Raw genomic sequence first — 10,186 nt, 5'->3', positions numbered from 1 at the left:
ATAATTATAAGTCATGGTGTTAGAGTTTATTACCACGACTTTGTTAGTCAAAACCAATATTTATATGTTTGGTGCTTTAATTAATTGTTTACTTAAAGTTGGTGTGTTATTCACCATTTTTAATTTCATATCCAACAGAATATGTATAAAAACCATGCACGTACCCACACACGTGTCACGTGTGCACCCCCGTCCGCCCTCAGCCACATACATAACGGTTAAATAATATAGTAAAATTAATATTAATAGCCAAACTTAATTGAGGATTAAATAAACATTTCAAATGTTGCAGCACCAATGTCAACTTATTATAAATGATAAAATAAGTAGCAATTATTTAAAATAAATAATAAATATTATTGATAGTGGGAAAAAATTAATACTCTTTTACATTGAAAATGTTTATTAAAATTTTCAACCGAATAATGCTATTTTCTTTCATAATTTTGTTTTAATGTTAACATCATGACTCTTGTTTGGTATAGCTTATTTTCAAACTTGTAACTTATTTTAAACTATAGATAAGCCATAAGCTACATTTGGTAAAATATAAGAGCTTAAAATAATAGCTTAGTTTGAAACATTCTCCAAGTGGCGTTTCAATATAAGTTACACTTTTAATATTTTCTTTCTTTTGTATCCTTATTAATTTACAAAAATGATACCATTTATCTTTCTTAAATCAAAATCTAATATCTATTTTTTTTAAACACCATTCTCCTCTCAATTCTTTACCGTACATGTATTTTCTCTAAATATTTTTTACTCTCAATTCTTTATCGTATGTGTTCATCATTGCGTTGTAATCATATATCCAAGACAATTGAGCTCCCTTTTTTTATTATTTAATCATAGTAGTGTGTGTGTGTGTATGAGATCAAGTTCAATTATATGGCTTAGGTAAAAAATGGGTTGAAATCTCAACTATTGATCTTGCCAAAATCAACATCCCAGAATGAAGACAAATTATATATATATATATATATATATATATATATATATATATAAACGCAATAGTATTATGGTAATCTTGCCTATGATCAAAGCTTAAGGTGTGTAATTTTTTAAAGCTTAAGGTGTGTAAGCTCAAAACCCAAGGTGTGTAAATTTATATCTTAAGGTGCGTTAGTGAGGGAATGTACAACGGGCTCCCCAACGGATTCAACAGCCTCATTGAGTAGTACCGTAGAACCAACATGTCTATTGAGCCCGTTGAGTAGTACCATAATTATTCTTAAGTTTAAAAGGTTAAGGTGTGTCGTTTTATAGTTTAAGGTGCATAGTTTTATAGTTAAAGGTGTGTCACTTTCTAGTTTAAGATGCATCAGTTAAAAATTTAATGTACGTATGTTTAAAGGTTAATGTGCGTAGTTTTATAGTTTAAGTCGCGTTGTTTTATAGCTTAATGTGCGTTACTTTTCTAGTTTAAGGTGCATAATTTTATAGCTTAAGGTGCGTTGTTTTATAACTTAGGGTGCGCAGTTTTACATCTTAAGGTGTGTAGTTTTATAGCTTAAGGTGCATCATTTCGAGTTAGTTGATAATATTCATCCAGTTTCAAGGAAGCGCATTTAAAAAAATTCTTGATTTGAGTTGTTGATCTAAATTAGATCAACGTCTCAAATATCATCCCATGTTTCACATGGAAGACTCTTCGCACGTGAACCATCCCATAACATATCAATAAAAATGTATCTTTTTATGTCTTTTTACACTTATCATTTTATTCAACAACTAATTTTACCAAACTCTTTAATTTTAATCAGTTATCTTATTAACTACTATCTTTTTCAGCTAAGCGTGCCAAACAGAGCCCATAACATATCAATAAAACTTTATTGAATTTTTGTCTATTTTGAATTGAACGACTCCCACCCAATGTTAAAAAATAAATATACATATTTATTAATCAAAAGGGAATATTGATCAAATTAATCATTAAATTACATGCGAAAATGTAATTGAACAATCCAAGTTAAAAAGTGCAATTAGCCTAAGCAAAAAAGTCAAGTTCGTGCAATCCGACCAAATTGACTAGCAATCTAGCACTCTGGGTGAAAAAACAATTATATGGCATTTAAATTTTTATTTTTATTTTTTAACATAGTTGAGCCAAGTAATGTTTTTTTTTTTCAAACAATTAAACAAAAAATCAAATAAAAAAAATTGACATCTCTTCTCCGGTGTTGGATATTGAAGATAAAGAGACCTTTGTCTCCGGCATGGAGATGAAGAAAATGAAAAAACATTAAAATCAATTTTAAAATAAAAAATATAAGTTTAAAACTAAAAAGAAAAGAAAAGCCATGTGGACATGGTAATTAGTAATTAACCAACTTTTTTGTTTGAATCGGATGACTTAATTATAATTTCACATGTAATTGGTTGATTGATTTAGTCATTGTTTCAATATAAAAATAACTCATCAACAATTATTACGTACGTAAAGAGGTGAAATCAAAAAAAATATATTATTAGTTGTTTGAGTTATTTCCAACCTTGATTAAAAGTTGTTTAAGATGAGTTTAAGATTCATTTACTAAATTTGGAAGAGTCAATCACTATTAGATTACAATAAATTTTCCAATACCTTAATTATTATAATCTTATTTGTGAAGAAAAAAAAAAGTAATATGAATTTAAAAAATAAACCATTTATTTCTCAATGGTTTAATTATTTTTTTTTTGACAAATGGTTTAATTATTTTTAGAAGTTCAACTTATAAAGAATGTAATATAAAATTTAAAAAGTTAATTAAATATATAATACAAAAATAAAAATATTTAAAAAGTCAAAAAAATTCAACTCATCAGTTTTTTGAGGGTTTATTCGGTGGAAATGTGGAATCAATGAAATGTTCGGTTGAAAATCCCTAAAAATTTCCGGTCCCAAATTCCCCATATACCCCTTTACATTCAACGTATTGACAACAAGGACTCGCGGTTCCATCGATTCCCCACTTTCCCCATATATATTCGCCGCAGATCTCTCTCCTCTCGTTCCGTCAACACCTTTGCCTGCCGGAAAGTTCTTTCAAAATTCAAATCAGCCAAAGCATGGGGTTTTAATTCCGCGCAATTTTCCTTTTCCCCTTTTCAATTGAATATTTTTTGTTTTGTGTTTTTTTTGGTCAAAAAAAGAAGAAGAAAAAATTTCCTGATTTTTCTTATTCGTGGTGGATTAGCATCTAGGGTTTTGGAATTCCGGAATTTGCCAAACGCCTTCTTGATCCTTGTTGTTGAATTCGGCTATGGCTGTCCCCACCTTTTAACAATCGGTACGAAAATTATGAGTTTTATTTACTGATTTTTAATCTTCCTGCCTTGCTTATTTGTGGTTGCTTGCACCCTTACATGTATAAGAATACGCAGCCCTCTTGTACGTTAATTTATTTGTCTTATTTCGCTTTTCAGAATTCGGTTGGTCGGCACATATGAGTTTTCTTTGATGGCAGCTTTATTATTAGAATTATAAATGCAATTTGGCCGTATTGAAGTTTTTTTATTGCTAATTGGTTTGATTATACGTTTTCTTTTTTGTCTTTTTATCTTTTTGTTTCTTTTCCATGTTGATTGATTTGTTGCTTTAGGTCAAATGTGATTTTTTTGTTTCAGGGGTCTTTGGCTCTGGGGAGGAGGAGATTGCCACTTGCTCTGGTTTATTGCTCTATTGTTAATAAGCTGGAGCTATCAAGATGTCTGCGCTCAATCGTAATGGGATCAATCTGATTAACTGCTTCTTTCACTTTTCTGAATGGCATCCTCTTGAACAACAGAGTTGATTGGGGATTGAACCCCACATCACAGTTTTTCTTTATAAGGTTATTGCCTAGCTTTCATTTTCAATTAATCATACCATGTATATGCCTGCAAAATTATGAATATGGTATTGGTTGAATTGCATGGTACAGGTAGTTTTTTTGTTTTTTTTTTTTTTGTTTTTTTTTTTGTTTTTTGTTTTTTGTTTTTTGTTTTTTTTTTTTTTTTTTTTTTTTTTGTTTTTTTTTTGTTTTTTGTTTTTTGTTTTTTGTTTTTTTTTTTTTTTTTTTTTTTTTTGTTTTTTTTTTGTTTTTTGTTTTTTGTTTTTTGTTTTTTTTTTTTTTTTTTTTTTTTTTGTTTTTTTTTTGTTTTTTGTTTTTTGTTTTTTGTTTTTTTTTTTTTTTTTTTTTTTTTTGTTTTTTTTTTGTTTTTTGTTTTTTGTTTTTTGTTTTTTTTTTTTTTTTTTTTTTTTTTGTTTTTTTTTTGTTTTTTGTTTTTTGTTTTTTGTTTTTTTTTTTTTTTTTTTTTTTTTTGTTTTTTTTTTGTTTTTTGTTTTTTGTTTTTTGTTTTTTTTTTTTTTTTTTTTTTTTTTGTTTTTTTTTTGTTTTTTGTTTTTTGTTTTTTGTTTTTTTTTTTTTTTTTTTTTTTTTTGTTTTTTTTTTGTTTTTTGTTTTTTGTTTTTTGTTTTTTTTTTTTTTTTTTTTTTTTTTGTTTTTTTTTTGTTTTTTGTTTTTTGTTTTTTGTTTTTTTTTTTTTTTTTTTTTTTTTTGTTTTTTTTTTGTTTTTTGTTTTTTGTTTTTTGTTTTTTTTTTTTTTTTTTTTTTTTTTGTTTTTTTTTTGTTTTTTGTTTTTTGTTTTTTGTTTTTTTTTTTTTTTTTTTTTTTTTTGTTTTTTTTTTGTTTTTTGTTTTTTGTTTTTTGTTTTTTTTTTTTTTTTTTTTTTTTTTGTTTTTTTTTTGTTTTTTGTTTTTTGTTTTTTGTTTTTTTTTTTTTTTTTTTTTTTTTTGTTTTTTTTTTGTTTTTTGTTTTTTGTTTTTTGTTTTTTTTTTTTTTTTTTTTTTTTTTGTTTTTTTTTTGTTTTTTGTTTTTTGTTTTTTGTTTTTTTTTTTTTTTTTTTTTTTTTTGTTTTTTTTTTGTTTTTTGTTTTTTGTTTTTTGTTTTTTTTTTTTTTTTTTTTTTTTTTGTTTTTTTTTTGTTTTTTGTTTTTTGTTTTTTGTTTTTGTTTTTTTTTTTTGTTTTTTTGTTTTTTTTTTTGTGTTGCTCAATTTTCTGAAATTAATATAGGTGTTGCTAATTTTCAGGTGTTGAACCCACATTTGTTGATTTGATTTATAGTTTAGTCAGATTTCTTTTTTGATGTTCACAAAGAAACAGCCTGTTGTTAAAGTGGCAGAGATGGGTTGCTGTGGATGTTTTGGATTCTCTTTCTTGTTTTCAAGAAAGCCTAAAAATGGGTCGAGATCCAGCAGGGGATTGGGATTGAGCACCCACCCTTCACAGGAACCCTTGTTGGATGAAGATGTGGAAGAAGATGTGGAAGAGGATGATGTTGGCTCATATAATGGTGATGATGGGTCTGATACTGGTAATGGAGATGATGGGACTGATACTGGTAATGGAGATGATGGCGAATATCGGAGCCCAGTCAGGCGTTCTGAGGATATTCTCATAAGCAGAGCTCAAAATGGATTTAGTTGTAGAGAATTTCCTGTTAAGGAAACCCACAGATTGGTGCGCTCAGAGGTAATAACAGGGTCAAAACCAGCTTCATCTTTCATTGCTTATGTGTTTGCTGATTGCTGGGAAGTGATCATCCATTTTGTAAATGGTCAGGGTATGGATTATGTTATGACCGATCTCGTCAAACAATTGCATGGAGTTGTATAAGTCAAAATTTTCTTTACTTTAAATTTGTTTAGTTTCTTGGTAACTGGATTTCTGTTTTCAGTTACTTTTTGGGTTGTGATTTTCCTAATTTCTTTCAAAGTACACCTAACTTTCTATAATTTGCTATCCTGCCCAAGGTTGTCTCTTGGTGAATATAGGTTAATATCTGAACTGTGAATAACTACTTTTTTTTGTGCCCCACTGGTTCAGTATCCAAATTCCAAAAGCAGAAAATCCTTCATTCCTTCCAATATGGAGCTCACCTGTTGATGGATGTGTGTGTGTGTGTGTGCGCGCATGTTTGTGTCTGTATTTGAATGTACAGTGTGCTGTTAGATCTCCCATCATTTTTAGTGTCTCCATTACATCATACCCGGTTGTGTGCCGATTTACTTCATTATCCATGTGTATGTGATGTAATTTTTGGTGTTATTATTCTGTGGACTCTATGTTGGTTAGATTGTCTTCTCCTATGTAACACTGGCCTTTTGGTTTCCTTTAGGATGAAAACGGGAGCAAGATGGTTAATGAATATGTTCATAAATATAAGATTGGTTCTGGTAGCTATGGAAAAGTGGTAAGTTGAATGCAATTTTTTCCTTATATTGTCAGTCAGTTGTATTGCAAATCTTGATTAACAGTATTTATATTCTAGTTTTATGCCCTTTAATGTTGCAGGTTCTTTATCAAAGCTCTCTAGATGGAAAGTATTATGCTATAAAGGTGAGATCTTTATTTATGATTGCAAACGATCTTAGAATTCTGAGTAGTTTACGTTCAAGTTTGAACAATAACAACATGCAAAAATTTGTTTGAGGATTGTTTGGCTTGAAAACTTGAGAGCTAGCTTGATCATCGAAAATTATAAATCAGTATTTTCGTTTATACACATTAAATTGCATTCTATAGTCATGGTGAGAAGACATCTTGCGGAAAGAATCAATACTGAACTTTTTGTAATCTGGATGCAGTAATACTGATCTAGGGACATATTGAACTGAATGCTGTAGATAAGTGGAGTCACAAGGAGGAGTTAATTCAGTGTTTTTTAATTCTTGAACACAGGCCTTTCACAAGTCTCACTTGCTTAAGCAGCGGGTTGCCCCATCAGAGACTGCCATGAGTGATGTTCTTCGTGAGGTAATTGCGCTTTTTTTTCCTCTCTCTTCCGTAAAATACTTTTGCTTGCATTTACATCATCTTTCTAGATCATGGGTGAGTTTAAATTCGGACAATAAGTCAATTTTGCCCTTATGTTTTTTACCTGTTAAGGTCTTAATAACTTGGCTAATTTCATTCAATTTAGCTCCTCTGGTAAAAATTGTTAGTTATATCTTAATTTTTACCTATTCTGGACTAATTAGCTACTGCCTTATCACCTTTGCGATTTAGAAAACCACCAACTGTTTAATTTAATCCTTTAGTTAAAAAATAATCATTTATATCTAATTTTTTACCCAACCAGAAGAAATCAGTTGTTGACTCACTAAAATCTTGCCAGTAAAAATAGGGCAAAATTGACCAAAAAGGCATAATATAGGGGCCAATTTGATTTTTTGCACTTTAAATTTTCACCACTAACTTTTTTGAAGTTTGGATCCTCTTATAGACGTTAGACAATTTTTCTTATCTATTATGTTCTGTACCTAGTGGCTTCCTAACTGCTGAATTATCTTTTATTCTATATAATTATGCACTTGTGATTGAACATATATCAGTTGAAATTTGCTGGTATACTTGGTTTTGTTATGTTGACAATGACATTTATTGATTTTTGGGGCCCTGATATTAATTAGATGCATCTCGTTACCTTTGGCCTTAAGGGATAGATTATATAGTTTTTTTTTTTTTTTTTTTTCCTTCAACTGTTTCACTTGGCTTTATCTTGATTTAGAAAGATGAATATGGTTTACAGAGTATATATCCTCTTTTTTTCCTTCAGGTTTTGATCATGAAAATGCTAAGCCACCCCAATATAGTTAACCTCTTTGAGGTGATTGATGACCCAAGAACCGATCACTTCTATATGGGTATTCTTTGCAGCTTCCTTACTTCTCTGTTGCCTTGTATCCTACAATGTTCAGATTATTGCATATTTTAGTTGACCTCTCTCTGTCTTGTACTATTATCTTCGATACATATCTCCTAACCCGCTGGTAATCTTTCTCTCATGTCAGTTCTTGAATATGTGGAAGGCAAATGGATCTTCGAAGGTTCTGGTTCACCAGGTGGTGGTCTTGGAGAAGTCACTGCACGCAGATACCTGCGGGATATAGTTTCTGGCTTAATGTATCTTCATTCTCATGTATGATTCAACTGTGTGATATGTCTTACTTATATAAAGTATTATCTCCTTTTTAATAATTCTCTCTATCTGCTGCTGAACAGAATATAATACACGGGGATATTAAACCTGATAATCTTTTAGTTTCTGCAACTGGCACAGTGAAGATTGCTGATTTTAGTGTCAGCCAGGCTTTTGAGGTAATTGCTTGCTCCTGTTAATGGGTTAAACTGGTTGTCTTTTTGTGTTCCATGCTGCACTACTATACAGAATAGGGATCCCGATTTTTCTAGAATGTTCATTGTGTGTGGAAAGTGGTGTAAGCAAGCTGTTATCTCTCTTATGTTCTCTGCCTTTATTTTTGGTAGAATGATGACGATGAGCTCCGTCGGTCTCCTGGAACTCCTGTTTTCACTGCACCAGAGTGCTGCTTGGGTCTGACTTATCATGGAAAAGCTGCTGACACTTGGGCAGTTGGTGTGACCCTATATTGCATGATTTTGGGAAAATACCCATTTCTTGGAGACACACTTCAGGACACATATGATAAGGTATATTCATTCAGCTCTCCCTCTAGTGGTAACAATCCTTTTTATCCGTCATTTTATTTGGATCTCTGACCCTTCACCCATTCTCCAGATAGTAAACGACCCGCTTTGCCTTCCTGACGATTTAAATCCTACTCTAAAGAATTTGCTTGATGGGATTCTCTGTAAAGGTGCATTTCGTTTTGTTTCCCACCACCTTGTGACTTGATTGGTTTGGAATCTCTCTTACTCGGCCCTAAATTTGGTGTGCGTTGTGCAGATCCTAGGCAAAGGATGAGTCTCCGGGATGTATCAGAACACGAGTGGGTCATCGGAGATCACGGACCCGTACCTCAGCACGATTGCTGGTGCCAGAGAATGAAACTGCAAACGGACGCGTCTATTGGCAACTCGGCGGATACTCTCACTTGATGCTAACAGAATGAATTATATTTTGTACACTTGTTTTTTGTCCAATTTGGTGTCATGTTTTTGCTGAGGAAACTGAACAAGCTTTTGTAAGTAACATACATATGAGAGGCCCCCACTTTGTAGCTAAATCAATCCCTAAATACTGGTCGGTCTTGAAGTCATTTGGTTTTTCTGGAAATGCCAAAACTCCACAGCATAATTCTTGGTGCTCTACAAGACACTACGAAGATGCTGCTGCTTTTGTTTTATTCCTGTTCTTTTTGATCTTATGTTTTTATATATATAAATTGGTCATTGGTTTGGAAATGATTATTATTATTGTTGTGCTTGTTATCAAGCATTAGGTGTGGTATTTGTGGACATAATAAATGTTTGAAGGGAAAATTGTAATTTATGTTCCTCACAAATATGGCAGTTATCAATGTCATTTTTGAATTATTAATGGTGTAAATGTTGCTTTTCAATTTTTAAAATGTGACATATATTGTCCATCTCCTGAATTATTAGAGGTGTAAATGTGGTTATTTGACGTTTAACCTGTTTAAAGATCACGTTTTTTTCTTCCATTTTTCTTTCTCTTCACAATAATGTTTCTCCTTCTTCCTATTAGGGAAGAGGCAATATATGCTACGTTTTGAAAATTTATTGGCTAAAATTGAAAAGGATTTTTAATTCTTTCTAGAGTTTATTATAATCTTTTGATACTGGACAAAAGGTAAAATAAGGATTCAAAATTTTAAAATGCACGATTAGAAGTATTTAAAAAAAAAACCAACGACTAGAAGTAAAAATTCTTCGTTTATTTATAAATTAGACATTATAATCATTAATTTGGTGATTTTTATTATTTTTTAAAAAAATGTCAAAATGATATTTTAAATTCAGGGTGTTTTGGATCCTAAGTGTATAAGATTTAATTTTTAATTTTTATTTTACTTTTTTTAAAACAACACTTAATTGTTTATCTATGAATAAGATAATTATGGCTATCTCGTTGGTAGGAGGGCTATGGACAATGATTATTTAAAAAAATTAAAAATAAAATACATTATATGTTAGTTTAATTAGCGCCATATATACATTAACTTATTTAATAGATAATATTATGGCCCAATTGTAATGATTTAAGGGACATAGTATTTTTTTAATTAGTCAAGAGATTTTTAACATTTTTCAGCTCTGAATAGAATGTATGAAACATGATTCTCTTATAATAAAAGGTATGAGTTTAATTTTTATCAATATTGTATCCATTAATATAACTTTATATAGATTAATGCACATTATTAAATAAATAA

At 30.0% G+C, this 10,186-nt stretch overlaps 1 protein-coding gene across 3 annotated transcripts; it reads left to right on the top strand.

Annotated features, from left to right (window-relative positions):
- The first annotated feature begins 2,930 nt into the window (after positions 1-2,930).
- On the top strand, positions 2,931-9,330 carry LOC116016334 (serine/threonine-protein kinase GRIK2). 3 transcript variants are annotated; one of them, XM_031256549.1, is made up of 13 exons: positions 2,931-3,062; positions 3,186-3,278; positions 3,616-3,821; positions 5,060-5,501; positions 6,148-6,222; positions 6,324-6,368; positions 6,711-6,785; positions 7,588-7,675; positions 7,823-7,950; positions 8,034-8,129; positions 8,298-8,480; positions 8,569-8,647; positions 8,737-9,330. In XM_031256549.1, the coding sequence occupies exons 4-13, from the start codon at positions 5,115-5,117 to the stop codon at positions 8,886-8,888; spliced, it is 1,308 nt and encodes a 435-aa protein (XP_031112409.1). In that variant the 5' UTR covers positions 2,931-3,062; positions 3,186-3,278; positions 3,616-3,821; positions 5,060-5,114; the 3' UTR covers positions 8,889-9,330. The 3 variants fall into 3 exon arrangements, with proteins under 3 accessions (XP_031112409.1, XP_031112408.1, XP_031112410.1); XM_031256548.1 differs by having other exon boundaries at positions 2,935-3,278; XM_031256550.1 differs by having other exon boundaries at positions 2,935-3,278; positions 3,591-3,821.
- Positions 9,331-10,186: the final 856 nt, after the last annotated feature.

The sequence above is a fragment of the Ipomoea triloba genome, chromosome 4, assembly GCF_003576645.1.
Source record: "Ipomoea triloba cultivar NCNSP0323 chromosome 4, ASM357664v1".
Classification (NCBI taxonomy): Eukaryota; Viridiplantae; Streptophyta; class Magnoliopsida; order Solanales; family Convolvulaceae; genus Ipomoea; species Ipomoea triloba.
Note: the sequence above shows the minus strand (reverse complement) of the source record. Positions and strands in the feature narration are given on the sequence as shown.

Bases quoted from the DNA above. Each gene is read 5' to 3' on its own strand.
- LOC116016334 (XM_031256549.1), top strand. From the start codon at position 5,115: ATGTTCACAAAGAAACAGCCTGTTGTTAAAGTGGCAGAGATGGGTTGC. The intron at 6,369-6,710 runs GTGAGATCTTTA...TCTTGAACACAG, and splicing joins GAAAGTATTATGCTATAAAG to GCCTTTCACAAGTCTCACTT. The intron at 8,130-8,297 runs GTAATTGCTTGC...TATTTTTGGTAG, and splicing joins GTGTCAGCCAGGCTTTTGAG to AATGATGACGATGAGCTCCG.